This window comes from Pan paniscus, chromosome 15, assembly GCF_029289425.2.
Source record: "Pan paniscus chromosome 15, NHGRI_mPanPan1-v2.0_pri, whole genome shotgun sequence".
NCBI classification, from domain to species: domain Eukaryota; kingdom Metazoa; phylum Chordata; class Mammalia; order Primates; family Hominidae; genus Pan; species Pan paniscus.
Genome location: NC_073264.2, coordinates 32,987,842 through 33,012,875, shown reverse-complemented (window position 1 = coordinate 33,012,875; position 25,034 = coordinate 32,987,842). Strand labels below are relative to the sequence as shown.

The window sequence follows — 25,034 nt, the reverse complement described above, 5'->3', positions numbered from 1 at the left end:
AAAAAAAAAAAAGATTGTTTTATTAACTAGCTTAAAAGATGACTAAATAAGTTTTATAGCACTGTATGTGAGATTTATAATGGATGTATAGTTAAAATATATCACAATAAAATACAGGAGATGGTGAATGGTACTGTATTGTTACAGGGTGCTATAGTTTGGATAGATGTCTCTCTAAACCTCATGTTGAAATTGTATCTCCAATGTTGGAGGTGGAATCTAGTGGGAGGTTCTTGGGTCATGGAAGAGGATCCCTCATAAACAGCTTGGTGCCATCCTTAAAGTAATGAGAGTTCTCACTCTATTAGTTTCTACAAGAGCTCGTTGTCAAAAAAAAAAAAAAAGGAACCTAGCACCTCCTCCCCGCCTCACTTCCTCTCTCTTGTCATGTGATCTCTGCATATACTGGCTCTCCTTTGCCTTCCACCATGAGTGGGAGCAGCCTGAAACCTTCACCAGAAGCAGATGTTGGTGCCATGCTTCTTGTACAGTCTGTAGAACCATGAGCCAAATAAACCTCTTTTCTTTATAAATTACCCAGCCTCAGGTATTCCTTTATAGCAACACTAAATGGACTGAGACACAGCATTCTTAACTTCATATTAAATAGCACAATATTAACTTTTCTTTAAGAAGACTGTGATAAGAAAACATATTATAATCCCTAAAGCAGTCATAGAATAATAATACCAAGAGGGATAGATAGCTAAGGAGCTAATGGAGAATTTAAATGGAATTCAAGAAATATTTCATTTATTCAAAGAACATAAGAAAAAAGAAAAAAACAGATGAAACATATGAGGAAAAAATCAAAATGGTAGACTGAAACCCAACCATTAATAATTATACTAAATGTAAATAAACTAAGCATTCCAATTAAAAGGCAAAGATTATCAAACTGGATAAAACAGTAAGATACAACTAAATGTTGAAATCAAGAGACTCACTTTAAATATAATGAAATAGAAGGTTAAAAGTAAAAGAATTAAAACATTCCATGAAATTATATGCATAAAAAAAGCAAATGTGGCTATATTAGTATCAGATAAAGTAGACTTCAATATGAAGAATTTACCAGAGATATAGAGGAGTATTTCATAACAACAAAAGGGCAAATTCACCACGAATACATAACAATTCAAAACATATGAGAGTATAACAGAACTCCAAAATATATTAAGTAAAAATTGAAATAGAGAGAGAAATGGGCAAATATACAATCATACCTGGAGATGTTAACACTCCTCTCTCATTAATTTATACAGTAACTAGACAAACAAATCAATAAAGTTACAAAAAAAGTGAACAACTCTGTCAACCAACCTGACCTAAATCATATTTAAAGAACATTAACCAAAATAATTTAAAAATGCAGTCGTTCCAAAAGTGTATGAAATATTCACAAAGATGGATCGCATGCTGGTGCTGGTCCACAAAAAGAAAATCTCAAAACATTTTAACACTGAAATATTACAGAGTGTATTCTCTAGCCAAAACAAAATTACAGTAGAAATCAATGCCATTAAGTTATTAAGAGGATCTTCCAATGTTCAGATATTAAACAACATACCAAAAATATCTGTAGGCAAAAGAAGGAAATTAGAAACTACTTTTAACTGAATGACAATGAAAACACCAACGTATCAGAATTTGTGAAAGTTTAAGCAACGCCTAAGAGAGAAATTTATAGCCTTAACGCTTGTATTTAAAAAAAAATTTAAATCAATTATTTAACTGCCTACCTTAAGAGCTAGAAAAAGAAGGGTATATTAGCCTGATATAAATGAAAGGAAGGAAATAATAATGATAAAAGCAGAAACAATGAAATAAGAAACAAACATATGACAGAAAAACGTCTAAGGGTGAAAAGTCGGTTTTTTTGAAAAAAACCAGTAAAGTTTATAAACATCTGGCAAGAACAATCAAGAATAAAAGAGAAAAATAAACAAATTACTAACATTAGAAATAAGGAGGGAACACTGCTACATCCCATATCCATTTAAAAACATAAGAAAATATTATGAACAAATTTCATGTGTACATTATACAATTAAAGTAAAAGAAACAAATTCCTATAAAACACAATTTAACATAATTAAAACAAGATAAAATTTAAAATCTGAATAGAATTAGTCATCAAAAATGTTCTCCCAACCCAAAACAAAACAAAGCACGCCAAGCCTGGGTTTCACCGATAAATTCCTTCAAATACCAACATTTAAACCAAAGCTAATAAATTTTTTACACAAGATATTTCACAAAACAGAAGAGGAAAGTACTTTCCAACTTACTTTTTGAGGCCAGGCTAACTCTCATGTAACACTTGAAAAAAATATTACAAGAAAAATAAATTACAAACCAATATTATTCACAAACACTATTGCAAAAGTCTAACAAAATATCTGCACTAGCAAATTCAATCCAGCAATGTAGTAAAAGTACAGTTGGCCCACCATATCCATGGGTTCCACATTCATGAATTCAACCAACTGCAGATCAAAAATATTCAGAAAAAAAAATGGATGGTTACATCTGTACTGAATATGTACAGACTTATCTTGTCATTATTCTCTAAACAATTCAGTATAATAACTATTTACACCGTATTAGTTATTATAAGTAATACAGCGATTATTTAAAGGGTGGCTGTGTGTAGATTGTATGCGAATACCACATTCACCACTTTATGTAAGAGACTTGAGCCTTCATGGATTTTGGTACCTATACAGTTCCTGGAACCTATCCCCCACAGATACTGAGGGACAACTATAATTACAGTATTACTCATTGTAATTAAAATATGATCAAGAAAACATTAACATCAGAAAATCAGTCAGAATAAATAACCAAATTAAAAAGAATAAAGGAGAAAAAGTATATGATCATTTCAATAAGTGGTGAGGGAAAAGCATTTGAAAAAATTCAACATTTATGATTAACAATAAAAACTTTCAAGAAACAAGGAAACAGGAAGGAACTTCCTAACCTGAGAGAGGGCATGCTACAGCTATCATCTTTCATAGCAACAAAATACTTAATGTTCTTCCCCACCAAAATCAGGATAAAGGCCAGGATGTCTCTTCTAATTCTGTGTTCAACATTATACTGGCAGTAAGTAAGGGCAATAAGAATACCAGAAAATCAAATTTAAGGAATGGATTGAAAAGGAAGAAATTAAGCTGTTTTATTTGCAGACAACATAAATGTACACACAAGATACTAATACAGTTACTAAACAACTACTAGATTATTAAAATTTGGCAAAGTCACAGGATTCAAGGTTAATGTACAAAAATCAGTAGTATATGTTTCTGTACACTAGCAACAAACAATTTGAAATTCAATACTTAAATAACAATTCCATTTACAAGATGATCAAAAAATATAAATTACATAAAAGATATATCTAACAAAAGAAGACCTATATGCTAAAAACTACAAAATATTACTCCAAGAAATTAAAGAAGCTCTAACAAAATGTAGGAAAAGGTCACAGATTAGAAGACTCAATGTTGTCAGAATCTCAATTCATCCACAATTGTTCTGTATATTGAATATCATCCTAATAAAAGTATCAACATGCTTTTCTGCACAAATTGAATCTAAAATACATAGAAAAGTAAAAGAAACTAGAGCAGCCAAAACAATTGAAAAAACACAGTTGGAAAATGCACGTTTCCTAATTTTAAGCCTTCTATAAAGCTATAATAATCAAGACAATGTGGTTTTACAGTAAGGATTAAACAAACAGATTAATGGAGCACAACTGAGTATCCAGAATAGATGATACACATACGGTTAACTGATTTTTATCTAATCTATAAATAAATTCAGGGAAAGGGAAGTCTTTCAAACAAATGATGCTAACATAACTGTATAAACTATAAAAAATTATAAACCTTGACCCTTATTTCACACATAAAAATTTATTCAAGATGTACAAGACAGAACTATAAAGCTTTGAGAACATAAGAGAGAGAGAGCAAAGCAAGATGGTGGAATAGAAGGCTGCAAAAATTGCCCCCCGCCCCCAACGAAGGAAAACCAAATTTAACAACTCTCTACACACATACACAAAACCTACATAAGAACCAAAAATCAGACAAGCACTCAGAATACCTGGTTTCAATTTTATATTACTGAAAGACACACTGAAAAGGTCAGGAAAGACAGTCTTGAATTGTGGTCTCCACCCTTCCCCATCACCCAAGAGCTGTGTGGCACAGAGAATCTGTGTGCTTGGGGAGGGAGAATGCAGCAACTGTGAGACTTTGCACTGAACTTTGTGCTGCCCCATCACAGCAAAAAGCAGAACCAGGCTGCACCTACCCGATGCCTGCACACAGAGGAAGCATTTGGACTGGCCCTAACCAGAGGGGAATCGCTCATCCCAGAGGTCGGAACCTGAGTTCCAGCAAGCCTCAACACCACGAGCTGGAGTGCTCTGGGATTCTAAATAAACTTCAAAGGGAGTCTAGGCTACAAGGACTGCAGCTCCTAGGCGAGTCCTAGAGCTGAGCTGCGCTCAGAGCCAGTGGTCCAGGGAAGCACACAACCTACTAAGACACCAGCCAGGGCAGCTAATGGAGTGCACGCACCAACACTCCCCCAACCCCAGGCTGCACAGGTCGTGGCTTCACAAGAGACCCTTTCTTCACTTCAGGACAGGAGAGGGAAGAACAAAGAGAACTTTGTCTTGCATCTTGGATACCAGCTTAGCCACAGTAGGACAGGGCACAGAGCAGACCTGTGAGGACCCCACTCCAGGCTCATGGACGACATTCCTAGACACACCCTGGGCCAGAAGGTAACCCGATACCTTGAAGAGAAGGACCCAGTCATGGCAGGACCAACACCTGCTGAATAAAGGGCCTCTGGGCCATGAACAACCAGCAGCAATGCCTGGGAACTATGCCACGGTCCTTTGGGTGAGACTCTGAGATGTGCTGGCTGAAGGTAAGATACAGCACATTCCCCGCTATGGTAGCTACAATGACAGACTTCATCTACTTGATAAAAGCAAAGGGAAAAGTAAAGGAGACTTTGCCTGGCACCTTAGGTGCCAGCTCAGCCACAGTGGGGTGGAGCACCATGTGGGGTCCTAGGTCCCTTGGCTCTTGGATGGCATTTCTGGACCTGCTCTGGGCCAGAGGGGAGCCCACTGCCCTGAAGAGTGAGTCTCAGGCCTGACAACCTTCACCACGAGCTGACTGAAGAGCCCTGGGGCCTTAAGTGAACATCAGTGGAAGCCTAGAAGTATGCCCTGTGGGTCTGTAGTGCTGGTGGCCACAGAGTGAGGCTCCTCTGCCTGTGGAAAGAGGAGGAAAGAATGGGAAGAACTGCACCTCATGCTTTGACTGCCAACTCAGCAGCAGTATAACAGAACACCAGGTAGACTTCTAAGGTTTCTGACTCCAGTCTGTGGCTCCCAGATGGGATCTCTGGACCCACCTGGGGTCTGGGAGAACTCACTGCCCTGAGGAAAGGACACAAGCCTGTCTCGCTTTGCCACCTGCTGATCGTACAGCTACAGGGCCTTGAGCAAACATAGTCAGTAGCCGGATAGTGGTAACAGCAGGACAAGACCCAGTGCTGTGCAGGCTTCAGGTCTGACTAGCACAGTCACAGTGGTAGAGGACACAGGGGTGCTTGTGTCACCCTATCCCCAACTTTAGGTAGCTCAGAACAGACAGAGATTCTGTTTGTTTGGGAGAAAGTAAGGGAAGAGAACAAGAGCCTCTGAATGGTAATCCAGAGAATTCACCCACATCTTGTCCAAGACCATCAAGGCAGTACCTCTGCACGTCTGCAAGAACCCAGCATTACTAGGTTTGGGGTGCCCCCTAAAGCAGATACAACTTAGATCACAACACTCAAGTCCTCTCAAATATCTGAAATAAGCCAGACATAGAAAGATAAACATCACATGTTCTCACTTATCTGTGGTACCTAAAAATTAAAACAACCGAACTCATGGAGATAAAGCATAGAAAGATGGTTACCTGAGGATGTGAAGGGTGGTGGGGGTGGAGGGAATGGGGATGGCTGATGGGTACAAACAAACAGAAAGAATGAATAAAACCTAATATTTGCTAGCACAACACGGTGACTGTAGTTATAGTAAAAAATAATTTGATGGTACATTTTAAAATAGCTAAAAGAGTATAATTCAATTGTTTGAAACACAAAGGATAAATGCTTGAGGGGATGAATACCCCATTTACCCTGATGCAATTATTACTCAGTGCCTGTCTGTATCAAAACATCTCATGTACCCCATAAATATACTAATCTACTATATACCCATAAAATTTTTAAATTAAGAATTTTAAAAAAGAAAAAGAAATAAATACATTCTTATCATTATAACCTTGGGGTAAACAGGCAAAGATTTCTTAAAGAGGATACAAAAAGCACTAAGCATAAAAAAGATAAGAAATTGGAATTCATTAAAATTCAAACTCCAGCATAAAAAGACAAGCTACAGACTGGGATAAATACTCCCAATATCTATTACCTGACAATGGACTCATGGCCAAAATACGTGCAAATTCCTACAACTCAATTACTAAATAAATAAATAAATAAATAAAAATAAGAAATAAAAAATAAAAAATGAGTAGAAGACTTGAACAGACATGTCACAAAAGAAAATATGAGATCTAATACACATGTGGAAAAGGGCTCAATATTATTGATCATCAGGGAAACACAAATTAAAACCATAACAAGATACATTTTATATCTATTAGAATGGTTAAAAGTAACGAGACTGACACCAAATGTTAACACAAATGTGAAGCAACTGGAAAACTTCTGAACAACTGTAAAAGTATTATAGAGGTATTATTCACAACAGCCCAAAACTGGAGACCACCCAAATATTCATCAACAGAAAAAAAAAAACATTTTATTATATTCATACAATGGAATCCTACTTAGCAATAAAGAAGACCCAACTACTATTATATGCAACAATAAACATGAATTTCAAAAGCCTTAGGCTAAGTGAAACCATATAAAAAAAAAAGCTACATCCTGGACGGTTGCAGTGGCTCACGCCTGTAATCCCAGCACTTTGGGAGGCCGAGACAGGCAGATCACCTGAAGTTGGGAGTTCAAGACCAGCCTGACCAACATGGAGAAACCCCGTCCCTACTAAAAATACAAAATTAGCCAGGCGTGGTGGCGCATGCCTTGTAGTCCCAGCTACTCAGAAGGCTGAGGCAGGAGAATTGCTTAAACCTGGGAGGCGGAGGTTGCAGTGAGCCGAGATGGCACTATTGCACTCCAGCCTGGGCAACAAGAGCGAAATTCTGTCTCAAAAAAAAAAAAAGCTACATCCTGTATAATCCTATTCATTTGAAATTTAAAAACATGTAAAACTCACTACGGTGACAGAAATCACAATGATTATCTATGGGTATGGGATGAAACAGAAGGGGACCCAAGGAAACTCTCTTGGAGGATGGAAATGCTATTTAGTTTGATTGGGTTATGATTACATAGGTATATATATTTATCAAAAATCACTGAATTATATACTGAAAATCTATGCATCTCATTGTATGCATAATTTTAGCTCAACAAAGTATTGTCAGGGAGAAAAAGAAAAAAACAAAACAACTTTAAACCAGACTTCTAGTTCAGGATATCAGAATGACCACAGTATTTTTCTTCTCCCCATAAATGGGTACTAGGAGGGAACATGAGAGGATGTTCTGGATCACTGGTTTTGTTCTAGTTATCTTGTTCTAAATGATGATTATATAGGTGTTTCAACTTTGGGATAATTTATCTAATTATACTCATGATTTTTACATTCTTCTGTATATATGTTATATTCAATTGTTTAAAATGAGCCAATGAATCAGGTACAAAATTTCTATCTAGCTACTGAATTTTCATTAAGGATGTTAAATTTACCAAATAATGGTTTGGTTTCTAAACCAAAACAAAAGTGAAAACACTCCTTAGCTCTGATGATCTGCATTAGTCCCAGTGTAGGCCTAAAATACCAGCTTTTCAGCTCCCAATAAAATGCACACATGAAAGTGACTTCACGAAAGACTGTAAGATAGATATACTCTAGGTAACCTCAAAGCATCCCAATAAAATATGAATCCATTTTCTTACCCCATCTTTATCCTGATATTCTATAGTATGTTTGCTGAAAATGTATCCACCATGCTTCTCAAAATAAACTGTAACTTTTTTTTTTTTTTTCTTGCTCTGTCACCCAGGCTGGAGTGCAGTGGCACGATCTCGGCTCACTGCAAGCTCCGCCTCCCGGGTTCACGCCATTCTCCTGCCTCAGCCTCCCGAGTAGCTGGGACTACAGGCACCTGCCACCAAGCAGGGCTAATTTTTTTGTATTTTTAGTAGAGATGGGGTTTCACCGTGTTAGCCAGGATGGTCTTGATCTCCTGACCTCGTGATCCGCCCATCTTGGCCTCCCAAAGTGCTGGGATTACAGGCGTGAGCCACCACACCTAACCAATAAACTGTAACTTTTATACAATTTATGTGTCAGAGAGCTTGTTTTTGCCAAATCTTCATTTGGACCTCTGCTAGACTACCAAATTCCCTGAATATTTTTTGAGAATAACAACATGTAAAATCTGATGACTGAAGTGTTGTGAAGGTAGCTAAATTCAAAAATCAAAAATATATAATGCAGGCAATTAACACAACTATTCTATATTCTCTGATAGTATTTAGAAGTAGAGAAAACAGAGGGTGGGTTAATCAAGACAAATAAAGGTCAAGGTCACAAAGGAATTGATGGGGATGGGGTGGTTTGGGGATTTTAAATGAAATCACTAACTAGGGGATCTGACAGTAAAAGAGGAGAAAATGAAACCAAGAGACTTAAATGACTAGGACCAAAAATCAAACAGCACATTTATCACAATTCAAGCAGCAAAAGTGGTAGAAAGGCAAGATGTTATAGTGAAAAAAAGAAGAGTTTCAGAGTTCAAGACAGATTTCATCTACTTAATTGTATACCTGAAAATGAATATAGGAGTATCTACCATTAGAATTATCAACCTATTGCATGGTGCCTGACCCAAAGTAGAATCTGAACAAATAAAAGGTAACTGTTATAAGTTGATGAAGTAAATGCAAATTACTTTTAACTTTTACCTAGAAGACAATTACAAACTCACATCTACTGAGAAAAAAATAAAACTTATTCCAAGCTAACTATAAATAACATATAGCCCAATTGATATTTTTAGATTATCCAATCAAATGTTCTCTTCTTTTCTTAAGGCTAAATTAAAGTTGATTGGACAGATATTACACATGCAAATATATAACCATATATACTCAAAACAAAATTTTACTTTTTTCTGGAGCAATTTTAAATCACAAGTACATTGGTTTATATAATTTTTTTCTACATCTGTAGAATTTCTACACTGCCCTTATAACTCAATATTGACCACAATGAGATTAATCACAAATCTAAAGAAGGAAGATAACTTATAAAAATAGATTTGGTCTTCTTACTGCAGACACAGTCAAAGCAAGAAAACAGTATTAAGTAAGACAATAGAATTTTTAGTACTCACAAGCAATGGGAAAGATTAAATCATGTTAACAGTGAAGTTTGGTCTTGGCACCACATTAACTCATTAGGTGCCATATTACGCATTATACATTCATCCCATCAACTGATTCCTGAATGCAAATTTTAACAATTCTCCTATCAGCAAATGTATTAACCACAGCTTTGCCAATGATAAAATGATATTTAAAGCAATATTCTTACCTGCCTCAACAATTTCTCAATGGCCGACATTACCATAAGGCCTCTCCAAACTACTGGTTCACTTTCTTCAACCAGAAAGCCCATAGACATACTGCAATAGTAACATAAAAATACAACTAATTTGTATAAATTAATCAACATTATTCTGAAAAGTAACATTAAAAATATATATATGCTCACCAAGCAATACCATAATTCAAGAGAGGCCTCATTAGGTTGCCTGGAAAAAAAAAAAAATCCTCTCTTTTAGAACAATAAAACACAATACATAAACATTCTGAATTGGGTTTTTTTTTCATCTTTTTAAAAAATTTTTTTAATTAACAAAAATTGCATATGTTTACGGGGTACAACGTAATGTTATGATACATGTCTACATTGTGGTAGAATAATAATAAGTAAATAAATAATAAACCATGCTAATTAGCATTCCACATCACCTCACATATTCTTTCTTTGCAGTAAAAACATTTAAAGTCTACTCTTTTAACAATGTTGAAATATACAAAAAATGATTGTTAACAATAGTCACCATGCTGCGCAACAGATCACTAGAACTTATTCCCCCTGTCTAACTAAAACTTCGCACTACTTGACTAACATCTCCCCTTTGCCCGTCCATCCTTCCAGGATCAAAGAATACCAAACTGGAAATACAAATAGGCTACTCATATTGTGCAATTTAACTTTCAACTAAATATAACTCAATTTGCAACAGTTTAAACATTATACCAAGCATACTACTACTATTTCCAATAGACACAACATTGATAAATAGTTGGGACATAATTGTATTAAGAAATACTTCAAATACAATTTTAAATATGTTTCTAAAAAACAGCCTCAATACCAGGCACAGTGGGAGGCCAAGGTGGGTGGATTACTTGAGGTCAGGAGTTCTAGACCAGCCTGGCCAACATGGTAAAACGCTGTCTCTACTAAAAATACAAAAATTAGCTGGGCATGGTGGTGCATGCCTATAGTCCCAGCTATTCAGGAGGCTAACATGAAAGAATCGCTTGGACCTGGGAGGCAGAGGTTGCAGTGAGCCCACATTGTGCCACTGCACTCCAGCTGGGTGACAGAACAAGACTCTGTCTCAAAAAAAAAAAAATAACCTCAATAAAACAACTCAACTACAATTTTAAAATGTTTCTAAAAAATAGCCTCAATAACTAATTTTGTCCACCAATTTTATTCATATACAAAGATACATAAACATATAAATTATATATATGCTAATCTAATATGTGCATACATGTATGTGTATATTTGCATGCACACACACACACATATCTAATCAGTCCTTCCTACACTGGGGTGTTACTACTTATTTGTTCCTTTACTTAGCTTAAAAAGTATAAAAATCCACAAAAGTAGAAAAACTCAATTTTGAAATCTGAGATGAAAAATTGCATTAATCTGTAGAGAAAAGCAATCTATTGCTTATAGTGAAGTAAAAAAATCCTTTATATAGTCAACAAATGATTACAATAAAATATAACTTGTTTTATCAAACTATCTATGCAATCACCTTCCCACTCACTCTTGCTTTCATATCCTACTTCTCTACCATAAAAAATATGATTTGGACAAGTATTGGGCAAAAAGTCTAGGACAAAGTCATAAAACCTAGGAGTATCCTGTTTTCAGATTTCAAGATATGTTCTTCAGGGTTTTTCCCCTCTGTCAAGAGAATGAGACTGAAAACTGTGTAAAGCATATATGCATGGATTATATAAGAAATCCTCTGCCATATTCCATTCATTGAATCCCTACTCAAAGAAAAAGCCGTGGTCCTTCATTAAAGGAATACTCAATGAGTGTATGTTTATAGTTTCCTTCTTTAATTTCTGGCTAAACTAACTAGTTCAATCTCCCCATACCTAATTTGAAAGCACTATTTTTCTTCTATGTGATTTTCTCAATTCTTTCCAAAGCATCCAATTATAACCTTTCACTATCACGGTTGGCAATATTTTTGGCCATTTTCTTCAATTACCATATGAATACAGATTAAAGAATCTGAATTATCACATGCTTTTTCACCTCTGATCTGCTAAAACAGTGAGTTACATTAAGAGATTTTTCCTAATTTGGAAACAAACTTGCTTTCCTGGATTAAACCCAATTTAATTATAATGCAGTTATTTTATAGAATGCTGAATTTGGTCTGCTAATATTTGCTTAACGTGATATCAGTATGTCAAAGAGATATCTGCACTCCTATGTTTACTGCAGCACTATTCGCAATAGTCAAGATATGAAATCAACCTAAATGCCCAACATTAGATGAACGGATAAAGAAAATTTGGTGTATAGACACAAAAGAATACTATTCATCCATTAAAAAGAATGAAATCTAACTAACTAGGGAGGTGAAAAATCTCTACAATGAGAATTACAAAACACTGCTCAAAGAACACAGAGATGAGACAAATAAATAGAGAAACATCCCATGCACATGGATAGGAAGAATCAATAACATTAAAATGGCTATACTCCCCAAGGCAATTTACAGATTCAATGCTATTCCTATCAATCTACCAATGACATTCTTCACAGAACTAGAAAAAACTATTTTAAAATTCATAAGCAACCAAAAAATAGCCCAAACAGCCAAGGTAATCCAAAGCAAGAAAAACAAAGCTGGAGGAATCATGGTACCCAACTTCAAACTATACTACAGGGCTACAGTAACCAAAACAGCATGGTACTGGTACAAAAACAGGCACATGGACCAATGGAACAGAATAAAGAGCCCAGAAATAAGGCCACACAACTACAACCATCTGATCTTCAATAAAGCTGACAAAAACAAGCAATGGGGAAAGGATTCTCTATTCCATAAATGGTGCTGGGATAACTGGCTAGTCATAAGTAGAAATTGAAGCTGGACCCCTTTCTTACACCATATACAAAAATCAACTCAAGATGGATTAAAGACTTAAATGTAAAAGCCAAAACTATAAAAATCCTGGAAGACAACCTAGGTATTACCATCCTGGACATAGGAATGGGCAAAGATTTCATGACAAAGAAAGCAAAAGCAATCACAACAAAAGCAAAAATTGACAAGTGGGATCTAATTAAACTTAAGAGATTCTGCACAGCAAAAGGAACTATCAACAGAGTAAACAGACAACCTATAAAATGGTAGAAAATATGCGTAAACCATACATCTGACAAAGGTCCGATATCAAGCCTCTATAAGGAAGTTAAATTTACAAGAGAAAAACAACCCCATTAAAAGTGGGCAAAGGACATGAACAGACACTTCTCAAAAGAAGACATACATGCAGCCAAAACACATATGAAAAAAAGATCAATATCACCGATCATGAGAGAAATGCAAATAAAGACCACAATGAGATACCAACTCACACCAGTCAGAATGGCTATTATTAAAATATCAAAAAATAACAGATGTTGGCAATGTTACGGGGAAAAGGCAACACCTACACACTGGTGATGGAGGTGTAAATTAGCTCAACCATTCTGGTAAGCATATGGCAATTCCTCAAAGAGCTAAACACAGAATTACCACGCAACCCAGCAATCCCATTACTGGGCATATACCCAGAGGAATATAAATCATTCTACCATAAAGACACATGCACACAAATGTTCACTGCAGCACTATTCACAATACCAAAGACATTAAATCAACCTAAATACCCATCAATGACAGACTGGTTAAAGAAAATGTGGTACATATGCACCATGGAATACTAGGCAGCCGTAAAAAAAAAAAAAAAAACAAGATCATGTCTTTTGCAGGAAGATGGATAGAGCTGGAGGCCATTATCCTTAGCAAACTAATGCAGGAACAGAAACCCAAATATCAAGTGTTCTCACTTACAAGTGGGAACTAAATGATAAGAACTTAGGGACACAAAGAAGGAAACAACAGACAGTGGGGTCTACTTGACGGGAAACTCGGAGGAGGAAGAGAGGAAAAAATATAACTATTGAGTACTAGGTTTAATATCTGGGAAATGAAATATGTACAACAAACCCCTGTGACATGTGTTTAAGCTAAGTAACAAACCTTCATATGTACTCACAAACATAAAATAAAAGTTTTAAAAAAAAAGAAAAGAAAAGGAAGGAAATTCTGTCATTTTCACAAACATAAATAAGCCTTGAGGACATTAAGTGAAATAAACCAGACACAGAAATTCAAATACTACATGCATTAACAATAAGGTATTGTGTATCTCAAAATAGCTTACAATATTTTAAATGTTCCCACAACAAGGAAATAATGTTTGAAGAGATTAATCTGCTCATTACCCTGATTTAATTATGATACAATGCAATACATATACTGACACATCAAATTGTGTCCCATAAATATATGCAATTATGTGTCAATTAAAAATAAAAATAAAGCCAGGCACAGTGGTGCATGCCTGTAGTCTTGGCTACTCAGGAGGCTGAAGTTCGAGAGTCAATTGAGCCCAGGAGTTTGAGTCCAGCCTGAGTAACATAGTGAGACCCCATCTCTAAAAATAAAATAAATAAAATCATTTTAAAATTTAATAAATAAGGAGCAGGGCAAGATGGGAAAATAGGAACAGTTCTGGTCTGCAGCTCCCAGCAAGACCAATGCAGAAGGCAGGAGATTTCTGCATTTCCAACTGAGATACCCAGTTCATCTCACCGGAACTGGTTAGACAGTGAGGGCAGCCCACTGAGGGTAGGCAGAAGCAGCGTGGGGTGTCACCTCACCTGGGAAGTGCAAGGGGCTGGGGACCTCCCTCCCTTAGCCAAGGGAAGCCCTGAGGGACTGTGCCATCCGGCTCAGCTACTAGGCTTTTCCTACGGTTTTTGCAACCTGCAGACCAGGAGATTCCCTCAAGTGCCTACACCACCAGCGCCCTGGGTTTCAAGCACAAAACTGGGCAGCTGCTTGGGCAGACACTGAGCTAGCTGCAGGAGTGTTTTTTTCATACCCCAATGGCACCTGGAACCCCAGTGTGACAGAACCGTTCACTCCCCTGAAAAGGGGCTGAACCCAGGGAGCCAAGTGGTCTTAGTGAGTCCCACCCCTACAGAGCCCGGCAAGCTAAGATCCACTGGCTTGAAATTCTTGCTGCAAGCACGGCAGTCTGAAGTCAACCTGGGACAATAGAGCTTGGCGCGGAGAGGGGCGTCAACCAATACTGAGGCTAGAGTAGGTGGTTTTCCCCTCACCGTATTAAGGAAGCCACCAGGAAGTTCAGACTGGGTGAAACCCACCACAGTGCAGCAAAGCAGCTGTGGGCAGACTGCCTCTCTAGATTCCTCCTCACTGGGCAGGGAATCTCTGAAAGAAAGGCAGCAGCCCCAGTCAGGGGCGTAAAGATAAAACCCCCATCTCCCTGGGACAGAGCACCTGGGGGAAGGGGCAGCTGTGGACGCAGCTTCAGCTGACTTAAACATTCCTGCCTGCCAACTCTGAAGAGAGCAGGGGATCTCCTAGCACTGCATTCAAGCTCTGCTAAGAGACAGACTGCCTCCTCAAGTGGGTCCCTGACACCTGTGCCTCGTGACTGGGAGACACCTCCCAGCAGGAGTTGACAGACACCTCATACAGGACAGCTCCAGCTGGCATCTGGTGGGTGCCCCTCTAGGACGAAGCTTCCAGAGGAAGGAACAGGCAGCAATCTTTGCTGTTCTGCAGCCTCTGCTGGTGATACCCAGGCAAACAGGGTCTGGAGTGGACCTCCAGCAAACTCCAGCAGACCTGCAGAAGAGGGGCCTGACTGTTAGAAGGAAAACTAACAAACAGAAAGCAATAACATCAACATTAACAAAAAGCACGCCCATGCAAAAAACCTATCCAAAGGTCATCAGCATCAAAGATCAAAGGTAGATAAATCCACAAAGATGAGGAAAACCCAGCGCAAAAATGCAGAAAATTCCAAAAACCAGAATGCCTCTTCTCCTCCAAATAATCACAACTCCTCTCCAGCAAGTGCACAAAACTGAACAGAGAAGAGTATGACGAATTGACAGAAGTAGGCAGAAGGTGGGTAATAATAACAAACTCCTTTGAGCTAAAGGAGCATGTTCTAACCCAATGGAAGGAAGCTAAGAACCTTGATAAAAGGTTACAGGAAGGGCTAACTAGAATAACCAGTTTAGAGAAGAAGATAAATGACCTGATGGTGCTGAAAAACACAGCACGAGAACTTCATGAAGCATACACAAGTACCAATAGTCGAACTGATCAAGCGGAAGAAAGGATATCAGAGATTGAAGATCAACTTAATGAAATAAAGCTTGAAGACAAGATTACAGAAAAAAGAATGATAAGGAAAGGACAAAGCCTCCAAGAAATATGGGACTATGTGAAAAGACCAAACCTACGATTGATTGGTGTACCTGAAAGTGATGAGGAGAATGTAACCAAGCTGGAAAACACTCTTCAGGATATCATCCAGGAGAACTTCCCCAATCTAGCAAGACAGGCCAACATTCAAATTCAGGAAATACAAACACTACTAAGATAATCCTCGAAAAGAGTAACCGCAAGACACATAATCATCAGATTCACCAAGGTTGAAATGAAGGAAAAAATATTAAGGGCAGCCAGAGAGAAAGGTCAGATTACCTACAAAGGGAAGCCCAGCAGACTAACAGTAGATCTCTCTACAGAAACCCTACAAGCCAGAAGAGAGTGGGGGCCAACATTCAACATTCTTAAAGAAAAGAATTTTCAACCCAGAATTTCATATACGGCCAAACTAAGCTTCATAAGTGAAGGAGAAATAAACACCTTTAGAGACAAGCAAATGCTGAGGGATTTTGTCACCACCAGGCCTGCTGTACAAGAGCTCCTGAAGGAAGCACTAAATATGGAAAGGAAAAACCAGTACCAGCCACTGCAAAAACATACCAAAATATAAAGACCAATGACACTATGAAGAAACCGCATCAACTAATGTGAAAAATAACCAGCTAGCATTATGATCAAATTCACACATAACAATATTAACCTTGGCCGGGCATGGTGGCTCACACCTGTAATCCCAGCACTTTGGGAGGCTGAGGCGAGCAGATCACAAGGTCATGAGCTTGAGACCAGCCTGACCAATATGGTGAAACCCCGTCTCTACTAAGAATTCAAAAATTAGCCAGGCATGGTGGTGCATACCTGCAGTCCCAGCTACTCAGGAGGCTGAGGCAGAAGAATTGTTTGAACCCGGGAGGCGGAGGTTGCAGTGAGCTGAGATTGCACCACTGCACTCCAGCCTGGGAGACAAAGGGAGATTCCGTCTCAAAAAAAAAATAAATAAAATAAATAATAAATATATATATATATATCTTAAATATAAATGGGCTAAATGCCCCAATTAAAAGACACAGACTGGCAAATTGGATAAAGAGTCAAGACCCATCAGTGTACTGTATTCAGGAGACCCATCTCATGCAAAGACATAAATAGGCTCAAAATAAAGGGATGGAGGAATATTTACCAGGCAAATGGAAAGAAAAAAAAAAACCGGGGTACAATCCTAGTCTCTGATAAAACAGACTTTAAACCAACAAAGATCAAAAAAGACAAATAAGAGCATTACATAATAGTAAATGGATCAATGCAACAAGAAGCACTATCTTAAATATATATGCACCCAATACAGGAGCACCCGGATTCATAAAGCTAGTTCTTAGAGACCTACAAAGAGACTTAGACTCCCCCACAGTAATAGTGGGAGACTTTAACACCCCACTGTCAATATTAGACAGATCAACAAGACAGAAAATTAACAAAGAGATTCAGGACTTGAACTCAGCTCTGGACCAAACAGACCTAACAGACATCTACAGAACTCTCCACCCCAAATCAAGAGAATACACATTCTTCTTAGCACCACATCACACTTATTCTAAAACTGACCACATAATTGGCAGTAAAACACTCCTCGCCAAATGCAAAATAATGGAAATCATAACAAACAGTCTCTCTCTCACACCATGGTGCAATCAAGTTAGAACTCAGGATTAAGAAACTCAATCAAAACTGCACAACTACGTGGAAACTGAAAAACCTGCTCCTGAATGACTACTACTGGGTAAATAATGAAATTAAGACAGAAATAAATCAGTTCTTTGAAACCAATGAGTTCAAAGATACAACATACCAGAATCTCTGGGACACAACTAAAGCAGTGTTTAGAGGGAAATTTATAGCACTAAATGCCCACATCAGAAAGCTGGAAAGACCTAAAATAGACACCTTAACATCACAATTAAAAGAACTAGAGAAGCAAGAGCAAAAAAATTCAAAAGCTAGCAGAAGACAAGAAATAACTAAGATCAGAGAAGAACTGAAAGAGATAGAGACACGAAAAACCCTTCAAAAAATCAATGAATCCAGGAGCTGGTTTTTTTGAAAAGATTAACAAAATGGGTAGACCACTAGGCAGACTAATAAAGAAGAAAAGAGAGAGGAATCAAATAGACACAATGAAAAATGATGAAAGGGATATCACCACTGAACCCACAGAAATACAGACTACCATCAGAGAATACTATAAACACCTCTAAGCAAATCAACTAGAAAATCTAGAAGAAATGCATAAATTCCCGGACACATACACCCTCCCAAGACTAAACTAATACTTGAATAGACCAATAACAAGTTCTGAAATTAAGGCAGTAATTAATAGCCTAACAACCAAAAAAGCCCAGGACCAGACAGATTCACAGACAAACTCTACCAGAGGTACAAAGAGGAGCTGCTACCATTCCTTCTGAAACTATTACAAACAACAGAAAAGAGGGACTCCTCCCTAATTCATTTTATGAGGCCAGCATCAGCCTGGTACCAAAACCTGGCAAAGACACAACAAAAAAAGAGGATATTTTAGGCCTATATCCCTGATGAACATCAATGTGAAAATCCTCAATAAAATGCTGTCACACCAAATCCAGCAGCACATCGAAAAGCTTATCCACCACGATCAAGTTGGCTTCATCCCTGGGATGCAAGGCTGGTTCAACATACACAAATCAATAAATGTAATCCATCACATAAACAGAACCAATGACAAAAACCACATGATTATCTCAATAGATGGAGAAAAGACCTTCAACAAAATTCAACAGTCCTTTATGCTAAAATCACTCAATAAACTAGGTATTGATGGAACGTATCTCAAAATAATAAAAGCGATTTATGACAAATCTATAGCCAATATCATACTGAATGGGCAAAAGCTGGAAGCATTCCCTTTGAAAACCAGCACAAGACAAGGATGCCCTCTCTCACCACTCCTACTCAACATAGTATTGGAAGTTCTGGCCACGGCAATCAAGCAAGAGAAAGAAATAAAGTGTATTCAAATAGGAAGAGAGGAAGTCAAATTGTCTCTGCAGATGACATGATTGTTTACTTAAAAAACCCCCATTGTCTGAGTCCAAAAACTCCTTAAGCTGATAAGCAACTTCAGGAAAGTCTCAGGATATAAAATTAATGTGCAAAAATCACAAGCATTCCTATACACCAATAACAGACAAACAGAGAGCCAAATCATGAGTGAACTCCCATTCATAATTGCTATAAAGAACATAAAATACCTAGGAATACAACTTAGAAGGGACGTGAAGGACCTCTTCAAGGAGAACTACAAACCACTGTTCAAGGAAATGAGAGGACACAAACAAATGGAAAAATATTCTGTGTTCATGGATAGGCAGATTCAATATTGTGAAAATGGCCATACTGCCCAAAGTAATTTATAGATTGAATGCTATTCCCATCAAGCGACCATTGACTTTCTTCATAGAATTAGAAAAAACTACTTTATATTTCATATGGAACAAAAAAAGAGCCTGCATAGCCAAGACAATCCTAAGCAAAAAGAACAAAGCTGGAGGCATCATGCTACCTGACTTCAAACTATACTACAAGGCTACAGTAATCAAAACAGCACGACACTGGTACCAAAACAGATATATGGACCAATGGAAAAGAACAGAGGCCTGAGAAATAACACCACACATCTACGACCATCTGACCCTTGACAAACCTGACACAAACAAGCAATAGGAAAAGGATTCCCTATTTAATAAACAGTGTTGGGAAAACTGGCTAGCCATATGCATAAAACTGAAACTAGACCCCTTCCCTACACTTTATACAAAAATTAACTCAAGATGGAGTAAAGACTTAAATATAAGACCTAAAACCATAAAAGCCCTAGAAAAAACCTAGGCAATACCATTCAGGACATAGGCATGGGCAAAGACTTCATGACTAAAACACCAAAAGCAATTGCAACCAAAGCCAAAATTGACAAATGGGATCTAATTAAACTAAAGAGCTTCTACACAGCAAAAGAAAACTATCATCAGAGTGAACAGGCAACCTACAGAATGGTAGAAAATTTTTGCAATCTATCCATCTGACAAAGGTCTAATAAACAGAATGTACAAGGAACTTAAACAAATTTACAAGAAAAAAACAACCCCATCAAAAAGTGGGTGAAGGATATGAACAGACACTTCTCAAAAGAAGATATTTATGTAGCCAACAAATATATGAAAAAATGCTCATCATCACTGGTCATTAAAGAAATGCAAATCAAAACCACAATGAGATAGCATCTCATGCGAGTTAGAATGGCGATCATTAAAAAGTCAGGAAACAGCAGATGCTGAAGAGGATGTGGAGACATAGAAATGTTTTTACACTGTTGGTGTACCATTTGATCCAGCAATCCCATTACTGGGTATATACCCAAAGGATTATAAATCATTCTACTATAAAGACACATGCACATGGATATTTATTGCAGCACTATTTACAATAGCAAAGACTTGGAACCAACCCAAATGCCCATCAATGATGGACTGGATAAAGAATATACACCACAGAATACTATGCAGCCATAAAAAGGATGAGTTCATGTCCTTTGCAGGGACATGGATAAAGCTGGAAACCATCATTCTCAGCAAACTAACACAGGAACAAAAACACCAAACACCGCATGTTCTCAATCATAAGTGGTAGTTGAACAATGAGAACAGATGGACACAGGGAGGGAAACATTACATACCGGGGCCTGTCGGTGGGTGGGGGGCAGAGGGAAGGGATAACATTAGGATAGATAACCTAATGCACGTGGGGCTTAAAAGCCTAGATGACACGTTGACAGATGCAGCAAACCGCCATGGCACTTGTATACGTATGTAACAAATCTGCACATTCTGCACGTGTATCTCAGAACTTAAAGTATAATAAAATAAAATAAAGTAAAATAAAATAAATATTAAAAAATTAATAATTTTAATGCATATTTTAATTCCTATAGTTAATACATGATAAATTATAAATTGAAAGCTCAGAAATGTGAGCAGATTCATCACCATGTTAAATGTGTTTCTTTAAAATTTAACAGGTACTCACTTTGGCAGCACCTAAACTGAAATTGGAATGATACAGAAGATTAGCATGGCCCCTGCAGAAGGATGATATGGAAAATTTAACAAAGAAAAAAGCACACTGAAATAAAAATGTATAGCATATACATTAAAAAGAAAGTCATAAGCAAAGATATTAGAAAAGATAGAACTTTGTTGTAATAAAATGAGAAGGATGCAGCATTGAGGCAACTAAAATAGTTATCTTTTCTTATGTATCAGTAAACAAAATTAAAATTGCCTAAAAGCATTTTGCTTTAATTATAAAAATTACCAGAAATGGGCCAGGTGCGGTGGCTCACGCCTGTAATCCTAGCACTTTGAGAGGCCAAGGCAGGTGGATCACGAGGTCAGGAGATCGAGACCATCCTGGCCAACACGGTGAAACCCCGTCTCTACTAAAAATACAAAAAATTAGCTGGGTGTGGTCGTGAGCGCCTATAGTCCCAGCTACTCGGGAGGTGAGGCAGGAGAGTGGTGTGAACCCAGGAGGCAGAGGTTGCCGTGAGCCAAGATCACACCACTGCACTCCAGCCTGGGTGACAGTGCGAGACTCTGTCTCACAGAAAAACAAAAAATTACCAGAAATGAAATGGTGGCATAGTCTGAAGCCATATTTTTTAGTTAATTAAGAAAGACTCTACGCAACAACTCATGATTACAGGTACAAATAAGTTTCTTTGCCTTAGAATTTTATTTTTTAAAAATGTGTACAGCAACTCCTCCACATAAACTTAATAGAAAAACTTACAATGTACTAACAAGTGAAAGTTAACAAAGAAACTTTGGAATCCACTGCCCTGTGAATAACAGCTTTCTGAAGAGGCCATTATTAGCTGAACTTATCATGATACAGATCATTATTTCCTACCTCCTCATATTTTCATGAGAGCTCATGCACTGAAGCATAAAGGATTCTTACTGTAAGTCAAACTATTTCAGTTGCCACAATGCTGCATCCTTCTCACTCTATTACAACAAAGTTCTATCTTTTCTAATAGGTGTGAATTTAATTAATCTTTTGTATGTAACCAATTCGTTTCAAACAAATCTAGGGACTGCTTTTATATTATAAATTAATTGTTAAACTAGAATAAATGCCACTGTGACCACATCAAACTAAAGAGCTAGGTAAAAAGGAAATAGGCACAAGAACAGCTGCTTTACATCTTCCTATTAAAGTTGACATCTTTACATGTTCCAGGGATAACTCTGATCTAGAATCAGATCTTCTTTTTATAGGAATTCCATTGTTCGTGAATCAACTATGTAGTAGATGTCACCATGTACTTGGTATTAGCAATAAGCCTTAGAAACCTTTGTACTTTCTACTCTGTTCCCTGGCTCCAAAAATAAAGAGTTTGAAATGTAGCTGAACACCATGGTTCAGGAATATATGTCTAAAACAACATTATCACTTGAAATCATTTAACTAGAAGCATTAAATCCATTTCTTAAAATGGGGACAGAGAGTATAATCAAGAATATACAACCTCATTTTACAAATTTTAAATAATATTCAAACACAGGGTAAAGTAAAAGAAAAAATATTTATTTTTAAAGTTTTATAAAAAATAAACCTGTATTCGTATCTTGAAGAAAAGACATGCAAAGATACAAGAATGTTCAGAAAGGAAAGGGCATCCAGTACAAATTTTACAATTTCACTTCTCACCAGCTACTTCTCTAGTCCTTCCTTTCTGAAACCAAGGTCCTTTCTAATGAGAAATCAGACGCAAGAAAAGGAGTCACATGCATAATTCTTCTCTCAGAAGAACTTTAGGTGGCTGTGTGAGACAAAGTGGTTCCACCAGAAAATACTAGTACCACGAGAGGTTTACAATGCTCTACCTATTTACCTAGAAGAAAAGAAGAGGGATTTAAAGAGAGAAGGTAAGTAAAGACTAGAAAGTGGAATGGGTCAAAACTCAAAACTTGAGCTATCAACCTGGACAACCAAAAGGCAATAAAATAATGCTGTATCTAAAAGTGGAAATGAGGGAGGAAGCAGAAAATTTGAGAAAGGAGCAGAAAATAAGACTATGAAGAAAATCATGTTTTTGTAATGTTATGGCTTCTATTACTCTTAATATTAAAATTCCATTTATCTTCAGCATACTTTTCTCTTTTGTACCATCTTGGAACCCTACTATGCCCATCTCAGGCATCCTACCGTCTAAAAGCTGAAAGCCATTCAGGCATATCTTTCCTTTAATCCAATCTATTTTTCAGTTTTAAAAAAATGCCCCTCTTTTCCAATTCATCCTTTCCACAATCAAAACTCTCATTTTTTCATGTGGACAGACTGCATTAGGAAAATCATCTGGCTCAAGTAGATCACATTGAGAACTTCAGCTTTTCAGAAAATCTAAGTATTTTTTAAATAGAAACTATTAGCTCACTAGAATATAAATGGGAAAGAATGCATAAGGGATATTTTGGAGCAGGGGTGATACATCAGATTCTTTTCTACTCCGGGGCTAATTCACTGAGTACAGATATAAACTTGGTATCTCACTTCTAAAACTTGCCATCTTACATTAGAAAGTTTTACAGGATGTAGTAAAAGGAAGGCTAGAAACAAATAAGACATACTAGGACTTAAAGTAAAGATAATAAACACAGTTTACATACTGTTACTCCAGCAACCCATACACAACCATTTCCTGCCTCCAGCCTATTTTATATGTGCCTTGTCACCAGTAATTGATCATAGCATTCTTCCCTACTAAAACCAGGTAGAGTCTGAGAATCTTTTCAACATTATGTACCAGGTAGTCAGTTGGTATTTAAGATGAAAACTATACGTCATCTCCAAGTTGTCAGGCATCTGGGAGAGAAAAATTTTAAAGATGACAGAAAGAACCACTTATATTCAGTCCAAAAAACAAAAACCAGTAGTAGCAGTTACATCACATAGTCACAAAGCACTACATTTATTTTAGATACTTTAGATATTTTATTTCACTGAATCCTTACAACAGCCTTATGGGGCAAGTAATATCTCCATTTTACAGTTGGGGAAAGTCAAGGTTATCCTCAGCCTTCTCTCTGCTTATCTAATCCCTTTCTTCCATGGCAGCCTCCAAAACAGCTCTCCATAACTATTCCCTCTTCTAATCTCCTTTAGCATCTGACACTTAATAAATGTTATCCTCTATGATTTTTTTATGCCTTTATCCTGCCTCACCATCTAAATACTATATTCCCCTTGATTAGTAAAGTAAGTGCTCATAAACATGTTCATATAATGTCCAAAACAATTCTGTAAACAGCTAAAGAGTCCACAGTAAATAGCTATTAAAGGAGGCACAGTGGCACACACCTGTAATCCCAGCACTTTGGGAGGCCGAGGCAGGTGGATCACTTGAGGTCAGGAGTTTAAGACCATCCTGGCCAACATGGCGAAACCCCGTCCCTACTAAAAATACAAAGATTAGCCGGCATGGTAGTGCGTGCCTGAAGTCCCAGCTACTCAGGAGGCTGAGGTGCGAGAATCACTTGAACCCAGAAGGTGGAGGCTGCAGTGAGCTGAAATCACGCCACTGCACTCCAGCCTGGGTGACAGAGTGAGACTCCCTTTCAAAAAAAAAAAAAAGCTATTAAAGAAAACTTCCATAACCTATATTTGATCATCAGCCATTTTTAGTGCAGTGAAATATTATTTATTATCATAAATTAGTCACTATCTGTGACCTTGGGCAAACTGTCTTCATATGGCAAATGAAGTCTTTATATGACATACTACATATGGAATAGCCGAAGATCAGAAAATTAAACTAACCTGCCCAAAGTTAAAAAGCTAGCAACAGAAACATTAAGTATTTCAGTTAAGGCCTGT

The 25,034-nt window shown here is 37.2% G+C and overlaps 1 protein-coding gene and 1 non-coding gene across 9 annotated transcripts in view; one reads left to right on the top strand and one right to left on the bottom strand.

Moving 5' to 3' along the window:
- Positions 1 to 25,034, bottom strand: part of NUBPL (NUBP iron-sulfur cluster assembly factor, mitochondrial) — a 290,082-nt gene that overhangs the window by 168,086 nt on the left and 96,962 nt on the right. For 5 of the 8 annotated variants that reach the window (XM_003821202.6, XM_055097457.2, XM_008974688.6 and 2 more), the window contains 2 exons: positions 9,959 to 9,998; positions 9,779 to 9,869 (listed from right to left, as the gene is read on the bottom strand). The exons of 1 other annotated variant lie outside the window; for it this stretch is intronic. In XM_003821202.6, coding sequence (XP_003821250.2) covers positions 9,779 to 9,869; positions 9,959 to 9,998 — 131 coding nt within the window. Of the gene's footprint in view, positions 1 to 2,291; positions 2,323 to 9,778; positions 9,870 to 9,958; positions 9,999 to 25,034 lie in introns of those variants that run through there. 2 more of the 8 variants (XM_034937400.3, XM_034937399.3) reach the window with 2 other exon arrangements.
- On the top strand, positions 21,172 to 21,277 carry LOC112437023 (U6 spliceosomal RNA). The gene has a single exon (XR_003025699.1). It is a non-coding gene; the product is annotated as a U6 spliceosomal RNA (small nuclear RNA).